Source organism: Syzygium oleosum, unplaced genomic scaffold (assembly GCF_021117445.2).
Source record: "Syzygium oleosum isolate NSW1041296 unplaced genomic scaffold, Sole_v2.1 Sole_v2.35, whole genome shotgun sequence".
In the NCBI taxonomy this organism is placed as follows: domain Eukaryota; kingdom Viridiplantae; phylum Streptophyta; class Magnoliopsida; order Myrtales; family Myrtaceae; genus Syzygium; species Syzygium oleosum.
The window spans coordinates 2,327,394-2,344,741 of NW_026607519.1; the positions used below are offsets into that span (position 1 = coordinate 2,327,394).

Consider the following 17,348-nt stretch of genomic DNA (forward strand, 5'->3'; position numbering starts at 1 on the left):
CAATGGAACTTCTAATGGCTACTTCTCATGCATCTTGATAACACCTTTTGGGTCGAACCCCAACTCGCCTCACTACCTCAGCCTCCTGCTACAGGAACTAATATCTTGACTGACTCCGCACCATGATCTGATGAAGTTTAGCATCTATATTAATCATGTTAAGGGGTGGGTGCGAAAAGTTATCAATTTCTCCCTCGGTAGAGCGGTGACGCCAAGCACCTGCTTCATGATTTCAGCTCCGTCAGTGAGCGGTTCTCGGAATATGCCCCTGCTGAACTGGAATGGAAGACAATGTTCACCGCAATGGCATAAATTTGTTCCGTGTACTGTGAAATCAGTATTACAAGCAACCATTACAACAATAATCTAGCAGAATTCACAATGAACCCAAAAATATACGTCTGTAACGCAATATCTCGAGGAGAAAAAGGAAATATTCCCCATTCTATCGGCCTTGCTCTTCATCGGTTCAATATGTTGAACTATGTTTCTTCTAATTACATAGCTTATATTAATATGTATATAACTTGGACAAGCATGCTGCCGAAGGCTGATTCGACTACAAATTCATTGCTGACTCTCAGTGCACCTTCTGGCCTTTGGTTTTATTTGCCTTCTCAGGTGAAAGGAGTGGATCTATGAGGAACGACTTCATGTGTTTGTACATCTCTTTCAGCTCCTTTCCATTCATCGCATGACCACAATCCTTTATAACCACTAATTGTGCATGTTCATCCAAATGCCTGGCCAAAGTCATTCGAATGACAAAAAAAAGAAGCAGGAGGTTATTCCATCAAGAAAGTTTACCAAGAGCCATTCAGCAAAAACTGATCCTCCTGGAATTGGATGCACATTAACATTGAAAGTTCAAACTGAAGGGGTCTCAGTGATTAAGAACACTTCGGTTCTGAAGATTTGTTTTTATCCAATTATGTTGTCTATATAAGTGCTTGCTAGAGAGTCGAGCTTCTAAAGAAAGTAGAAAAACCAAAGCAAAGCGTGGAAGGGAAACCTCTTTAATCTGTGACCCAATTCCAATGGAAAGACTTTATCATATTCCCCCCAGATTATCAGTGTTGGCTGCATCAGGAAAGATCCATGGCTTGAGAGGATGTCCAAAGAAAAGAGAAGAACTTGGCAAAATCAATGTGAATAACTGAGTCAATTGCTTGAGTCCGATCGAGAGGACAGATTTCGAGAGAAAGAAACCTGAGTTATCTTGGGAAGATTAGACATCTTCCTATCTTTGTGTAAGGAAATGATCAGCCCTGTCCAATCTTGAACGTAATCTGTGCCCAGAAACTGCAAACAATCATGGGGACCTTTCTTGAAATGCCACAAAGCTTAAGCGACCGAGATAAACTTTTCCAAGATTAGCCCGTCAGAAACACCATCAAATAAAATCTAAATATTTAGCTTTTCATTAGTTTGTTGAAACAGCACAGCTGATATGAGAATGATGAAAGTGAGAGTCAGCACTTTGTATCACAACCCACCGTTTTATTTCTGCTAGCCTTCATAACTAGACATCTTGTGTAGTCTACGTTCACAAGAAACAAACTACTTGTTTTTTTTTTTTTTTGGTAACCGAGGTGTCCGGGCCAACTTGCGCGCACCTCGACTATTCGTCGGGGGAGACTAGCACAGCAACCCACCGCCATGGCCCCTCACTTAAATCACAAGTGCTCAGCTGGGGAATCGAACCTGGGACCAGTGCGCCTAACCACACAATCCCAAGTACGCCCTAACCAACTAAGCTACCCATGGGTGGGTAACAAACTACTTGTTCATTTTGTCTAGTGTCTGAAATGTTCCGTATAGTCGAGATTCGGGGACTAAACGACACCAATGCATTAATTCTAGACCTCAATTATGGGTTAGAGCAAACAAAGCTGCGATAGTCGAGGGTAGAATGCTGAATGGTGACTTTAGTTCGACCAAAACGTTCACGTCCTTGCACTTGTACAAACTCCCATAGTATCGACAAATAACATGGTGTTTACTCTGTTCTCTGATAGCAGAGGCCGTTCTATTTACAATGTAATCAGCCCGATACCTCCTAATCTTGAGCAATAAAATGTGAAGAAGACTACTAAGTATGGTCAAGAAGTCGCATACATGATAACATAAAAAGACAGGAGAGCTATGTAAAGATTCTACTTCCCCATTCAATGTAGCTATTACCTGACAATTAACTGTACAAACTTCATTATGAATCAGGAGAAGGAAGGGCGAGAATTTCGCTAGCAATGGAAATGAAAACTGAACACTTGGCATCAATTAAACTAAGATTCGTAGGCAATGTGCGAAAACACAAACATGCAGCTAAGATATTTGTAAGTGGGAATTTTCGTCGACTTACATCAATGAAATCCTGCATAAAGCAAGTGGGAATTTTTGTCACCGGCTTGTAAAAGAGGACCTTGAGCATCTCCTTCATCTTCTCCGGCGTCTGTGGTACCATGATACTCACGGCCTCGTCTATGCTCTTCACCTGCCAGACGAGATTGCCCAAAGACAGACTCAGTTCCATTATCACGAGTATCAAGAAACAGTAAGACCCGCACTGAACCCCACACAAGAAATACACACAAGTAGTTTCTGCAACGTTATCACCATTCAGGAAACGAGTCTATCTAATGTTTTTTCTCCCACCTGAAACATCCCATCTTCCATGTCCTTCTCGTCCAAACAAACCCCTGCACCGCACAGAACCAACTTCTCCACCATCTCCGGGAACTGCGCCGCCAAGCTATACGCCACGAACCCGCCGTAACTTCCCCCCACCACATTCGTCTTTCTCACTCCCTGAGCCTTCAAGACTCCTGCAAAACGGGTCAAATGCTGATCCGAGTCAGTCTTGCTGGAGTCATGTGCTATCCTGTCTATCAGAAAGTCGACGGTCCTACCTGCGACGCACTGAGCCTGAAGCTGTTCGGTCCGCTCCGGCCGGATCGTGTAGGAGTCGCCGAAGAACAAGAGATCAGGCACGTACACGTTGAATCTCTCGATGAAACGCGAGACGAACATGTTCCACTGCCACATTCCGCTGGCTCCAAGGCCGTGCAAGAGGAGCAAGTTGGGCTTGTTGGGGTTGTACGTCTTGGGGACCCAACAGTGCATGACGGTGCCGTCGCCGAGGTCGGTGATGGTCGATTTCAGGCCAGCCCGGGAAAAGGAGAAGCGCAACCATCGGTCATATGTGGCTGAAAAGCTGAAGCACTTTCCCATCGAGTTTTGGTTATCTTGTTTGCTCTTTTGTGGGTATGTTCTTGAGGTTTTCTGAGGAGTGGGTCGCTTTTGGAGGGCGGAAACGGGGTGGGTTTGATCAAGAAATGAAGAGGCTGTTTCCTTTTCTTCTCTATTAAGAATGTGATACCATTGGACTGTGCAGAGATGGCGATTAAGTCAATCTGCTAATGGCGGTATATCCTTTTGTCTGCTAATTTTTGGTGTTTACTGGGAAGAAGATTCAAAGGAGCTTCCTTGATGAAGCCGTCAAAAGTCAAAAACAGACAGAGATTTTGGAACAGCCAATGACAGGAGGACTTTGAAGCTCTTGGTTAGAACAGAGGTCATCAAAAGCAGGGGAAGGCAATAGCACTTTCTATAGAGATTATGATAAAATAGTAAATGTCTATTCATTAAATAGATTAAGCCAATCTCAATGGTCGATAACGTGGGTCACACAATGAGACTTACATTATTAACGGTTGAGATGATATTGGTCCATATGATCAATAAACCATACGGTAACTTCCAATCAAATTGTGGGCTTTTGTGCTTTTTTGCAAAGCATAATGGAACATTTTATTTTTCCGCTAAGATTCAAAATTACATGAAAAGGTTTTGTATAAAAAAAAATTATATGAGAATTTACATGTCCGATTATGTATATTGTAAAAATTTCAGATATTTTGAGTTATCAAAAAGTCAATGCGCATCCGCTACAAGATTTAAATTAAGCTAACAACAACAGTCTATTTGGGTGTGCAATTTAATAATAGTTTAGAAGTGTCAACTTCAAGAGTGCTCCGTAGATCAAGCATAGGTAGCAAGAAAGTTTGACTTTAATTGCTCATATGGCAAAAGAAAATTATTATATTAAAAAGAAAATCTTAGCATTTTCTCTTAATATTTAATAGAACTCCACTTAATAAGATGAGAAAAGACAAGACAAAGCAGGACCGAGCATCGGTCTAGGATTGACCTTAGATCGACCCTAGACCGGCCCAACCTGGCCGATCTTTGTCCGGTTCGTAAGGGGGCTAGGTCAATCCCGATCCTGAGATCGTTGGAACGTGAACTGTGCGGATTGGTTATTGATCTCGAGATTCACAAACCTTGTAATTTTTTTTTTCCAAACCCTAGATATATTACCTAAAGTGCACAACCCCTCTTTATCTTTTGCCTTCTCCTCTCCATCTCTCTAAGTCTCACTCTGACTCTCTTCCTCAATTTCAGATTCTTCTCGACCTTCGGCTCGATCTATCTTTCTCTCTCTCACTCTAGCAACGACTCTCTCCCTTTCTCTCCCTGCTCATTTATTCTTCGCTTGTGTAAATCATCACTGACAAAGGCTCTAAGATCTTAGCAATTTAGATTGATCATCATTCGCGGTCAACGTATGCGTCTTAAAGTTATATAATTCATGATTTATGCTACATATTTTGAACTTTTTATTGTTTAATTTTATTTCACGTATTCGTTTTCTATGGTTTGTTACTTTTGGCAAGTAGAGATTCATGTCGTTGCATTATCTTAGATTTGTATTTGATTTGTACTGGTGTTCACAGTTTGGTTGCTTACTCTTGTATTAACGAAGTAATTTCAAAGAATATTTTTTTTTTTGGTAACCGAGGTGTCGAGAGCTTACTTGCGCGTACCTCGACTATTCTTCGGGGAGACTAGCCAGAACCCACCACCATGGCCCCCACTTAAATCACAAGGCTGCTCTGGAGAATCGAACCAGGACCAAAGGCGCTTAACCATACAATTCAAGTACGCCTATAACCAATGAGCTACCCATGGATGGGTTTAAGAAAAGAAAGAAGAATACTTTTGTCCTTTTAAAAAACACAAAAAATGAAAAAAGAAGAAGAATTGGTTGGTCTCGGGTTGACCTTAGAACCGGATCAGGCCCCATAGGGTCGGTCCAATCCTCAATCCCAGGCTCAATAGGGTCGGTCCTCGGTCCCAAAAATTGGGAACCAATATTGTGTGGGTTGGTCTTTGAGTTAGGTGTTGGATCAGCTCAATTTGGACCATGCTCACCTCTAATACAAAGGGATTTAGTGTGGCAATATATTTTTTTTGGCCATTTACTAAATTAATTTGGAAATTATTTCGGGGTAAACGTGGCACAATCTACCAATTTAGGATTTTTATGACATGAAAATAAATTTGAGATAAATGTAATATGAGTATATTAGTTTGGGATTTTTTGTGATATTAGCCCCTTTAAATTTGGGAACAATTTAACAATACTCCTTACATTTGACATCTCATACAAATTATGTTAATGCAGTCCATAAAGTTTTTACTGAATGTGGCCAAGTAGATGATTAAACATTCATGGCACTTTGATGCCAGAAAACTCATATTGTGGGTTACCCATTTCACATTTCTTGAGCTTTTTATATGCACTTTACATCTATCTCTCGAGCTTGTGAGCCAATCTTACTGATTCTCTAAAACTTGTTTCTACTTTATCACTTATATTAAAAGAGCCCTTTGGGCAAGGACGAAGTTCCACGTCGCTTAATATGCACAAATTAGGATGCATGTGTACCTGGTTTCGCAAAAGGAAAGGCTATCTAGACCTATCATTTTGGCGTCCTGTGGGCCTCTATATGCACTTCACCTATATTCCTCAAGCCTGTAAACTAGTCTTATCAGTTACTTAGGCTCGTTCTTAGTTTATCACCTATCTTAAATATTAAAAAACAAAAAAGGAGAGGCTTCTAGACAAGGATGAAAAGATTTATAACGACAAAAGATTGATCATTTTTGAGCTTATTCTAGCAGTTTGAATCTCTCTCTGTATAATGAAACAAGAACTTAAAAGTCAAATAATCTGTTGATACTAAATATTGGATAGTTTTTTTAAACTCATGAAATTCGTATAAGTTGCTCCAAACTTGTATAACAATTTTTAAATGTAACAATGCGTTCGTTTTGATGTTTCTTATGTTAAGATGTTTTTTTACTTAACTTTGATTATTATTTGAATATTAAAAGCACCATTGTGGTGATTCGCTTAGTCGTGCAATGTATATACTCTTAATTTCCTAGGTGGTCCGGAAAAACCTTGGTCCAGGTTTGGATCTTAGTCGCTCTTGGTCTGGGAAAACCTTAGTTCATTTATGGAGGGCTCTTGGGCTTGGGAGACCGTCTGGCTTTGTACGCGCTTGCATTATGGTGGACTATAATGGTGGATTCGCCTTTCTTGACAGTAGCTATTGCTTAAATTAGACATTTCAAAATGGGTGTTAGAATCCCCATGGTAATGCCCAATGGGAATCACTAATGTTGATCGCTCCTTCCGAGCCCGTTTGTTTATCAGAGAAAACGACCCTTCGAAAATTCTCCAACTTTCAGAATGGACATTCTAATGGCTATTCATGCAATTTGATAACACTTTTTGGTAGTCATGGCCACGGTTCGGAACCGGCGGTTCCGGTTCGTGGTCATGTGTGAACCGGAACCGGCCGGTTCCGGTTCCGGTTCCGAACCGGCCGGTTCCGGTTCGTAATTTAAAAATTTAAAAAATAAATTATGAAATAAAAAAATAATGAATTATAAAAATATGAAATAATGAATTATTCAATATAAATTATAATCAAAATGAAAATTATAGGGGTAACCGACCGGTAAGACCGGTCCTTTAATTTTAGAACTAGGAACCGGACCGGCAAATTATGGAACCGGGAACCGGACCATTGGTTCGGTCCGGTTCTAGGCGATCCAATGGAACCCTTTGCTCTTAACTAGCAAAGGATCGTAACCACAAAAGGCATACAACTTCACATGCTCATGGCTTGGCTTGGGTTTTATAAACAACCCTTTTGATGGTCTCTTCATTTCCATTCGATGTAGGACTCTTGGCATTTGCATGAAGACAAGCCAAGAGTCTCACATTAAAGGTGTTCAAGGCAAGCCGAGAGTCCCACATCGAATGGGAATGAAGAGACCATCAAAGGGGTTGTTTATAAAACCCAAGCCAAGCTTTGTAATTAGAGTTCAATACACTTAAGCCAAGCATTGTAATTGGAGATCAATGCACTTACAATGCATGGCAATTAGATTTCAATTTTTTTTATAAAAAAAATTAAATAATGAATTTTTTTAAAAAAATATTCATTATTATTTTTTTAAAAAAAATAAATTGGAAGGTTCCGGTTCCGAACCGCGGGCCCGGGTTTGACCGGGCCTGTTCCGGGCCGGTTCCGAGCCAAAACCAGCCCGTGGCCATGACTACTTTTTGGGCTGAACCAAAACTCGCCTCACTACCTCAGCCTCCTGCTACAGGAACTAACATCTTGACCGTCTCTGCACCACCATCTGATGAAGTTCAGCAGCCCGGGCAAGTTAAATTGAAGCCAACCCATTCTGTATTAATCACGAGATCCGCTGTATCTCAGTGGATTGGAGCAGAGCAAGTGGCCCAGTAATATCATCACGACGAGGGTGCAAAAAGTTATCGAAATCTCCTCCAAAGTGGCAATGCCAATCACCTACTTCATGTTTTCAGCTCCATCAGCGAACGGTTCTCAGAATATTGAGTACCAATATGCCACAGAATTCATGCTGAACTGAAACGGGAGACAATGTTCATCATAATGGCATAAATTTGCTTCGTGTACCGTGAAAACAGCATTACAAGCAAACGTTGCAACACTTATCTGGAAAAATTCATGATGAACCAGAAAAATTGGTCTGTACCACAATATCTCAAGGAAACAAGAAGATTTCCCCATACTATCGACCCTACTCTTCATAAATTCAATTTTGTTGAACTATTTTTCTTCTGATTACACAGCTTAAATTAATCATATATGTTGATGTTGATGTCTTGTATTCTGCTATCCAAGAGATTATGAGGCGATTCCGAAAGGCCCCCTGACGACTGGACAGCAAGGGGGTCCCGCTCCCCGGTGAGCGGGCGGGGGTCCGAGGGGGCCGTCCCGGCGGGGGTCGCGGTGGCAGCGCCCCCGGGCTGCCAGAGGCGTTTTATGTTGAGTCATAGAAGGATTTATATGGGAAAGCTAAATATTTTAGACTATGTGGGCAACTTTGTAATTTGTGCCATGTGGGGTTTATATATATATTTAGGACGAAACGGGTCTCTAGAAGAGAGGCAGGGGGTGAGAAAGAGTGGATGTATACTTTTCTACGTTATTAGTGAAACGGATCTTTTCTCCCTGTGCACGTAGGTAGGTGGAACATCTTCCCTGCTAAACCACGTAAATTCTTGTGTTGTGCGAATTTTCATTACTCTCTTGCATCGTTGATAGAATCGAATTTAGATATTCGACAATATATATGTACATCCTATATAAAATTTGGACAAGCAAGCTGCAGAAGCCTGATTCAATCATGAATTCATTGCCGACTCTCAGTCCACCTTCTGGCCACTGGTTTGATTTTCCTTCTTAGGTGAAAGGAGTGGATCGATGAGGAATGCCTTGATGTGTTTGTACATCTGTTTTGGCTTCTCTTTATTTATCGCATGACCACAATCCTTTATAACCACTAACTGCCCGTTATCATCCATATGCCTGGCCAAATTCATTCGAACGATTAAAAAAAAGAGCAGGTTATTCCATAAGAAAATCTACCAAGAGCCATTCAGCAAAAATAGATCCTCCTGATATATGATGCCCATGAACATTGAATTTTCAATTGAAGTGGTCTTAGGTGATTAAGAATATTTTGGTTTTGAAGATTGGTTTTCATCCCAGATGTTGTTTATACAAGTTCTTGTTAGAGAATCAAGCTTCTGAAGATAGTAGAAAAACCAAAGCAAAGCGTAGAAGGGGAACCTCTTTAATCTGTGACCCAATTCCAATGGAAAGACTTTATCATATTCCCCCCAGATTATCAGTGCTGGCTGCATCCGAAAAGACCAATGGCTTGAGAGGATGCCAAAGAAGAGAGAAGATATAGACAAAATCAATGTGAATATGTAATGAGTAAATTGCGCGAGTCCGATAGAGAGGACAGAGATTTCAAGAGAAAGAAACCTGAGTTATTTTGGGAAGATTAGACATCTTCCTATCTTTGTACAAGGCATTGACCAGCCCTGTCCTTTCTTGAAGGTACTCCTTCCACATAACCTGCAGAAAATCATGGTGACCTTTCTTCAAATGCCATAGAACTCGAGTGATCGAGATAAACTTTTCCTAGATTGCCCGTGAGAAACATTATCAAATAAAATCTAAATATTTAGCTTTTCATAAGTTAGTTGAAACAGCACAGCTAATGCAAGATCGATGACAGTGAGAGTTAGCACTTTGTATGACAAGCAGCTGTTTAATCTCTAGGGTCTTCATAACTAGATATCTTGTGTAGTCTCAGCTCACAAGGAACAAGCTACTTGTTCATTTTGTCTAGTGTCCGGAATGTTCCATACAGTCGGGATTCGTGGATTAAATGCACCAATGCAATATTCCTCAACCTCAAATATGGACAAGAGGGAACAAAGCTGCGATAGTCCAGGGCAGAACGCTGAATGGTAATGACTCTGTATCTATAAGCAGAGGTGTTATTATTTACGCACATTTTTTTTTTCACTAAACATCACCATATGCATAGCCAACACTCCAGAGCTGCTAAAACAAGCCAAGAAGCATTCTTCAGTTATAGAATGTAATCCGCCCGATAACTCGTAATCTTGAGCAATAAAAATGTGAAACAAGTCTCCAATGAGCATGGTCAAGAAGTGGCTTTGTCAATAACATAAAAACACAGGAGAGCCGCGTAATGAATCTACTTTCCCACTCAATGTAGCTTTTAAAGGAAGTGAGCGAATTAGCAAAGTAAACGAAAACTGAACACTTGGAATCAACTGAACTAGATTCAGAGGCAATGTGCAAAACCACAAACGTGCAGCTGAGAGATTTAAAACTTTTTGTCAACTTACATCAATGAAATCCTTCATAATCCAAGTGGGCATTTTCGTTGCCGGTTTGTAAAAGACGACCTCGAACATCTCCTTCATCTTCTCCGGCGTCTGCGGTAACAGGAAACTCAGGGCCTCGTCCAGACTCTTCACCTGCTGAGACGACATTGCGCCAAGACTCACTCAGTTCCACTATCACATGCATGAAGAAACAGTAAGACGCACTGGACTCCAAAAGAAATGCATATAAGTTCCAAAGCAGTTTTTGCAATGTGATTGTCATTCATAAAACGAGACTATCTTGCTCACCTGAAACATACCATCCTCCATGTCCTTCTCCTCCATACAAACCCCTGCACAGCACAGAACCAACTTCTCCACCATCTCCGGGAACTGCGCCGCCAAGCTATACGCCACGAACCCGCCGTAACTTATCCCCACCACGTTCGTCTTCCTCACTGCCTGAGCCTCCAAGACTCCTGCAAAACGGGTCAAATGATGATGATGATTCGGTCTTGCTTGAGTCATGTGCTATCATGTTCTGTCAAAAAATCCACGGTCCCACCTGCGACGCACTGAGCCTGAAACTGCTCGGTCCGCTCGGGCCGGGCCGTGTAGGAGTCGCCGAAGAACAAGAGATCAGGCACGTACACGTTGAATCTAGCGATGAAGGGCGAGATGAACTCGTTCCACTGCCACATCGCGTTGGCTCCGAGGCCGTGCAAGAGGAGCGAGTTGGGCTTGTTGGGCTTGTACGTCTTGGGGACCCAGCAGTGCATGACGGTGCCGTCGCCGAGGTCGGTGGTGGTCGATTTCAGGCCGGCCCGGGAAAAGGAGAAGCGAAACCATCGGTTCCATATCGCTGCAAGGCTGAAGCACTTCACCATCAAGATCTGGTTCTCTTGTTTGCTCTTTTGTTGTTATATTCTTGAGGTTTTCTGAGGAGTGGCTCGCTTTTGGAGGACGGATTACATTGAGGAAATGGTGGGTTTGATCGAACAATGAAAGAGGGTGCTTTTTTTTATTGCTCATGAATGCGATGCCATTGGATTTAGCAGATATGGAGATTAAGACAATCTACTAACTAGGCATCTTCTTAGCCTGATAATTTTGGTGTTTACTGGGATGAGGACTAAAAGGAGCTTTCATGATTAAGACTTCAAAAGTTAAAAATAGATAAGAGTGGGTGCTTTAGCTTTTCCAAAGGAAAAATTAGGGTATTCAGCAAATTTGATTTGATCTGCATTGAGTTTTTAGTTTTTCCGGAGGGCAAGTTTGAGGGTTAATAAACTTTTTTTCCTCTTCCAAAATCGCCTTCACTAATATTGTCATTTTGTAGTCTCGCAATCATAAGTTTACTATTCATCTTCTCCGAGTTGCAAATGTGGGTCGCCAATGAAGCTCCGCTGAGGGTCAGCGAGGGTCACTGAGGTCGATGGTTGCGAGGCTCCGGCAAGCTGCAAATCTATTCGTGGAGAACTTCAAATCTGTTCCACTTGTCGAGATACATGAATCTATTCATCCACCCTAGCTCTGGGATTTGTTCTGTTGCAAGCTTACCGAGGTTGCGCATAGATTTGTTTATCGCGAGGCTCGCCAAAGTCGAGCGACCTCGGCGCGGTGTCGCCTGAGGTCACGCGACCTCAAAGCCCTCACCTAGGCTCGCAACAGTCCTCGTCTGAAACTTACTTTTGTTGCTTCTTGGTCGCTGAAGCTTCACGGGTCTCTTTTTTTCTTCAATGCTAAAAGCTTACTCTTGTTGCTTCTTTGCTTGAGTATCCTTTTTTTGTTTTATACAAATCTCTACTTTAAAGTTGTTTTACAAAAATTGCACCAGAACTCAATTATCCAAACGCTATTTGCCTTCAGTGAATACACATTGAGCCAAGGACAGGAGGATTTTGAAGCTTTTAGTTAGACAGGAAATAACACTTTCTATATTGATTACGAGAAAATAATGCATGGTCTATTCATTATATAAATTAAGCCCATCTCAATCATTGATAATGTGGGTCACACAAAATGAGATTCACATTACTAATGATTGAAACGATATTAATTCATGTGGGCCTTTTTGTTTGTGCTTTTTAAAAAGCAAATAGTACCATTGCGTTGATTGGCCTAGTCATACAAGGCATATTACTAATTTCCTAAGTGGTCCAGAAAAAACTTTGGTCCCATGTTTGGATCTTATTGCTCTCGGTCTCGGAATACCTTAGATCATATATGGAGGACAGTTGGGCCTGGGAGAGCCTCTGCCTTTTTACCTGCTTTCGTTGTGGTGGTTTACAACGATGGATTCACCTTTTTAGGCAGTAGCTATCACTCAAATTGGACATTTCAAAGTGGGTGTCAAGATACTGACGTTCAAGAAGAATTTCCAATGTGGGTCGCTCCTTTCCAACCCGTTCGGGTGTCAGAAAAAAACGACCCTCCGTGAACTTGGATCAACTTCAAGTTCTTATAAATATCCAGATTTCACAATGGAACTTCTTATGGCTACTTTCATGCATCTTGATAACACCTTTTGGGTCGAGCCCCTATTCGCCTCACTACCTCAGCCTCCTGCTACAGGAACTAACATCTCGACTGACTCTGCACCATGACCTGATGAAGTTTAGCATGCGTATCAATCATGTTAAAGGTTCAAAAAGTTATCGATTTCTCCTTCTACAAAGCAGCGCTGCCAATCACCTACTTCATGTTTTCAGCTCCATCCGAGAGCGGTTCTCAGAATAATGATATTCTGAGTACCAATGTGCCCCAGAATTCACGCTGAACTGCAAAGGAAGATAATGTTGATCGCAATGGCATTAATTTGCTTCGTGCATCGTGAAACCAGTATTACAAGCAAACATTACAACACTAATCCAGAAAAATTCGCAATGAACCCGAAATATGCGTCTGCAATGCAATGTCTCGCGAAAACAAGGAAATATTCCCCATACTATGGGCCTCGCTCTTCATGGGTTCGGTATGTTGAACTATGTTTCTTCAAATTACATAGCTTAAATTAATGCACATATATTGTATGGATATAACTTGGACAAGCATGCTGCAGGAGGCTGAGTCGACTATAAATTCATTGCTGATGCTCGGTCCACCTTCTGGCCTTTGGTTTGATTTGCCTTCTTAGGTGAAAGGAGTGGATCTACGAGGAACGACTTGATGTGTTTGTACATCTCTTTCAGCTTCTCTACATTCATCGCATGACCACAATCCTTTATAACCACTAATCGCACGTTGTCATCCAAATGCCTGGCCGAAGTCATTCCAACAATATAAAGAAAAGAAGAAGAAGGTTATTCCATCAAGAAAGTTTACCAAAGGCCTCCTGGAATTTGATGCACATGAACAATGAATGTTCAAACTGAAGGGGTCTTAGATGATTAAGAACACTTCAGTTCTGAAGATTTGTTTTTGTCCAATTATGTTGTTTATTTAAGTGCTTGTTAGAGAATCAAGCTTCTAAAGAAAGTAGAAAAACCAAAGCAAAGCGTGGAAGGGAAACCTCTTTAATCTGTGACCCAGTTCCAATGGAAACAGTTTATCATATTCCCCCCAGATTATCAATGTCGGCTGCATCAGAAAAGATCCATGGCTTGAGAGGATGTACAAAGAAGAGAGAAGATATCGACAAATCAATGTGAATAACTAAGTCAATTGCTTGGTCCGATCGAGAGGATAGAGATTTCGAGAGACAGAAACCTGAGTTATCTTGGGAAGATTAGACGTCTTCCTGTCTTTAAGTAAGGCATTGACCAGCCCTGTCCTTTCTTGGTGGTACTCCGTGCACATAACCTGCGGACAATCATGGTGACCTTTCTTGAAATGCCGCAGAACTTGAGCTATCGAGATAAACTTTCCCGCAAGAAACATCATCAACTAAAATCTAGATATTTATCTTTTCATAAGTTTGTTGAAACACCACAGCCGATGCGAGATTGATGACAGTGAGAGTTAGCACTTTGCATCACAAGCCACCGTTTAATCTCTACTGGCCTTCATAACTAGACATCTTGTGTAGTCTCAGTTCACAAGGAACAAAACTACTTGTTCATTTTGTCTAGTGTCCAAAGTGTTCCATGTAGTCGAGATTCGGGGACTAAACGACACCAATGCAATATTCTTAGACCTCAAATATAGGTTAGAGGGACAAAGCCGCGATAGTCGAGGGCAGATTGCTGAATGGTGATCATGGTCCGACCAAAAGTTCACAAGTCCTTGCACGTGTACAAACTCTCATAGACTCGACAAATAACATGGTGTTTACTCTATTCTCTAAAGCAGAGGCCTTTCTATTTAGAACCTAAGCGCCCGATACCTCGTAATCTTGAGCAATAAATTGTGAACAAGACTCCTACGAGTGTGGTCAAGAAATGGCTTACACGATCACATAAAAACAGAGGAGAGCCATGTAAAGATTCTGCTTCCCCATTCAATGGAGCTATTAGTCGACATTTACATGTACAAACTTCCATTATGAATCAGGAAAAGGAAGGGTAAGAATTTCACTAGCAAAGGAAACGAAAACTGAACACTAGGCATCAACTAAACTCAGATTCGTAGGCAATGTGCGAAAACACAAACTTGCAGCTGAGAGATTGTAACTTTTTGTCGACTTACATCAATGAAATCCTGCATAAAGCAAGTGGGCATTTTCGTCACCGGCTTGTGAAAGACGACCTTGAGCATCTCCCTCATCTTCTCTGGCGTCTGCGGTAACAGGATAGTCACGGCCTCGTCCATGCTCTTCACCTACCAGACGACATTGCCCAAAGACAGACTCAGTTCCATTATCACGAGTATCAAGAAACAGTAAGACCCGCACTGAACTCCACACAAGAAATACACGCAAGTTCCAGAGCAGTTTCTGCAACGTGATTACCACTCAGGAAACGAGTCTATCAAATGTTTTTTGGCCCACCTGAAACATCCCATCCTCCATGTCCTTCTCCTCCATACAAACCCCTGCACCGTATATAACCAATTTCTCCACCATCTCCGGGAACTGCGCCGCCAAGCTATACGCCACGAACCCGCCGTAGCTTGCCCCCACCACGTTCGTCTTTCTCACTCCCTGAGCCTCCAAGACTCCTGCAAAACAGATCAAATGCTGATCCGAGTCAGTCTTGCTGAAGTCATGTGGTATGCTGTCTGTCAGAAAATCGACCGTCCTACCTGCGACGCACTGAGCCTGAAACTGCTCGGTCCGATCGGGCCGGGTCGTGTAGGAGTCGCCGAAGAACAAGAGATCAGGCACGTACACGTTGAATCTCGCGATGAAGCGCGAGATCAACACGTACCACTGCCACATTGCGTTGGCTCCGAGGCCGTGCAGGAGGAGCAAGTTGGGCTTGTTGGGCTTGCACGTCTTGGGGACCCAACAGTGCATGACCGTGCCGTCGCCGAGGTCGGTGGTGGTCGATTTCAGGCCGGCCCGGGAAAAGGAGAAGCGAAACCATCGGTCCCACGTCGCCACAAAGCTGAAGCACTTTGCCATCAAGAGTCGGTTCTCTTGTTTGCTCTTTTGAGGGTATATTCTTGAGGTTTCCTGAGGAGCTGGTCGAGTCTGGAGGACGGATTAGATCGAAAGAAATGGTGGGTTCGATCAAGAACTGAAGAGGGTGTCTTCTCTCTCAAGAACGTGACGTTTTTGGATTGAGCAGAGGTGGAGATTGAGGCAATCTGCCAATTGGGTATCATCTATAGTCTGCCAATTTTGGTTTTTACTGGGATGAAGATTCGAAGGAGCTTCCTTGGCAAAGACTTCAAAAGTAAACAAGAGACAAGACTGGCCTCAGAGAGACAAATCCACGGGCCGGTCCCCCCCGCCCCCCCCCCCCCCCCCCCCCCCCCCCCCCCCCCCCCCCCCCCCCCCCCCCCCCCCCCCCCCCCCCCCCCCCCCCCCCCCCCCCCCCCCCCCCCCCCCCCCCCCCCCCCCCCCCCCCCCCCCCCCCCCCCCCAAAAAAAAAAAAAAAAAAAAAAAAAAAAAAAAAAAAAAAAAAAAAAAAAAAAAAAAAAAAAAAAAAAAAAAAAAAAAAAAAAGATGGCCTCAGAGAGACAAATGTCGAGGAAGAGCCAATGACAGGAGGACTTTGAAGCTCTTAGTTAGATCAGAGGTCATCAAAAAGTAGGGGCGGCAAGAGCATTTTCTACATTGATTATGATAAGTGTATGTGGTCTATGCAGTAGATAGATCAAGCGAATCTCAATCATTAATAACGTGGATCGCACGGTGAGACTTTCATTATTAACTGTTGAGATGATATTGGTCCATATAATTTGTAAGTCATATAGTAACTTTTGATTAATTGTGGGCTTTTAGTTTGTGCTTTTTAAAAAGCAAAAGGTAACATTTTATTTTCCTTTTTAAAATTTAAAATTATATGAAAAATCTCTGTACAAAAAAATTATATGAGAACTTACGTGCCAATTTATGTATATTGTAAAAGTTTCAGGTATTTCGAGTTATGAAAAAGTTAATGTGTGTCCATTGTGAGATTTAGATTAAGCTAATGGTAAAAGTTTATCCAGACGTGCAATTTAGTGATAGTTTAGAAGTGTCAATTTCACTAGTGCTCCATAGATCAAGCATATCTAGCAAGAAATTTTTTATTTTCCTAAATACTAATTGTTCATATGGCAAAAGAAAATCATTATATTAAAAAAAGCGTAGCATTTCCTTTCATTATTTAAGCTCCGTTTGTTTCAATGAAAATAAATGATTTGAAAAATATTTTCTTAAAAATGATCACCTGTATCGCTTACAAAAACGAATGAACAAATTTTTTTCATCGTTTATAAAAGTATTTAGACATAAATACCGCTGGTTTGAGCCCTAACTCGCCGGCCGCGCGGACACCTCGATTATAAAAAAAAAAATTATTATCAATGATGAAAATATTTTTCATTAAATAATTATTTCAAGCGATGCGAGTGATAATTTTTTGAAAAATATTTTAGAAAATAATTAATTTTCTGTAAAACAAACAGAGCCTTAATATAACTCCATTTAATAAGATGACGGAAGGCAAGACAGAAGGGAAATAGTGTGGGGAATTTTTATTTTTTATTTTTGGCCAATCATTAAATTAATTTGGAAAATCTCTAGGAAGTATTTACAATGATGAGGGTAAGGTTTGGAAAACATAGCAATCCCCATTTTCTATAAATGGTTTGGAACATATTCTAGTCAGGTTGCACTAAACCTCTTAGAAATTCC

General features: G+C 41.6%; 3 protein-coding genes across 4 annotated transcripts; all 3 read right to left on the reverse strand.

The window, feature by feature from the left end:
* Positions 1-418: 418 nt before the first annotated feature.
* LOC115676862 (uncharacterized) lies at positions 419-3,410 on the reverse strand. Of its 2 annotated transcripts, none has more exons than XM_056305216.1 (6): positions 2,910-3,410; positions 2,656-2,825; positions 2,363-2,494; positions 1,210-1,326; positions 1,013-1,080; positions 419-743 (listed from the first exon to the last, which is right to left on the reverse strand). In XM_056305216.1, the coding sequence occupies exons 1-6, from the start codon at positions 3,229-3,231 to the stop codon at positions 581-583; spliced, it is 972 nt and encodes a 323-aa protein (XP_056161191.1). In that variant the 5' UTR covers positions 3,232-3,410; the 3' UTR covers positions 419-580. The 2 variants fall into 2 exon arrangements, with proteins under 2 accessions (XP_056161191.1, XP_030455735.1); XM_030599875.2 differs by having other exon boundaries at positions 1,210-1,302; positions 2,910-3,405.
* A 4,422-nt stretch (positions 3,411-7,832) lies between these two features.
* On the reverse strand, positions 7,833-11,164 carry LOC115676858 (uncharacterized). The gene is made up of 7 exons (XM_056305217.1): positions 10,689-11,164; positions 10,433-10,602; positions 10,145-10,276; positions 9,246-9,338; positions 9,045-9,112; positions 8,539-8,780; positions 7,833-8,053 (listed from the first exon to the last, which is right to left on the reverse strand). The coding sequence occupies exons 1-6, from the start codon at positions 11,008-11,010 to the stop codon at positions 8,618-8,620; spliced, it is 948 nt and encodes a 315-aa protein (XP_056161192.1). The 5' UTR covers positions 11,011-11,164; the 3' UTR covers positions 7,833-8,053; positions 8,539-8,617.
* A 1,757-nt stretch (positions 11,165-12,921) lies between these two features.
* Positions 12,922-15,923, reverse strand: LOC115676857 (uncharacterized). The gene is made up of 6 exons (XM_030599870.2): positions 15,305-15,923; positions 15,051-15,220; positions 14,750-14,881; positions 13,832-13,924; positions 13,635-13,702; positions 12,922-13,381 (listed from the first exon to the last, which is right to left on the reverse strand). The coding sequence occupies exons 1-6, from the start codon at positions 15,624-15,626 to the stop codon at positions 13,198-13,200; spliced, it is 969 nt and encodes a 322-aa protein (XP_030455730.1). The 5' UTR covers positions 15,627-15,923; the 3' UTR covers positions 12,922-13,197.
* Between the last annotated feature and the right edge of the window lie 1,425 nt (positions 15,924-17,348).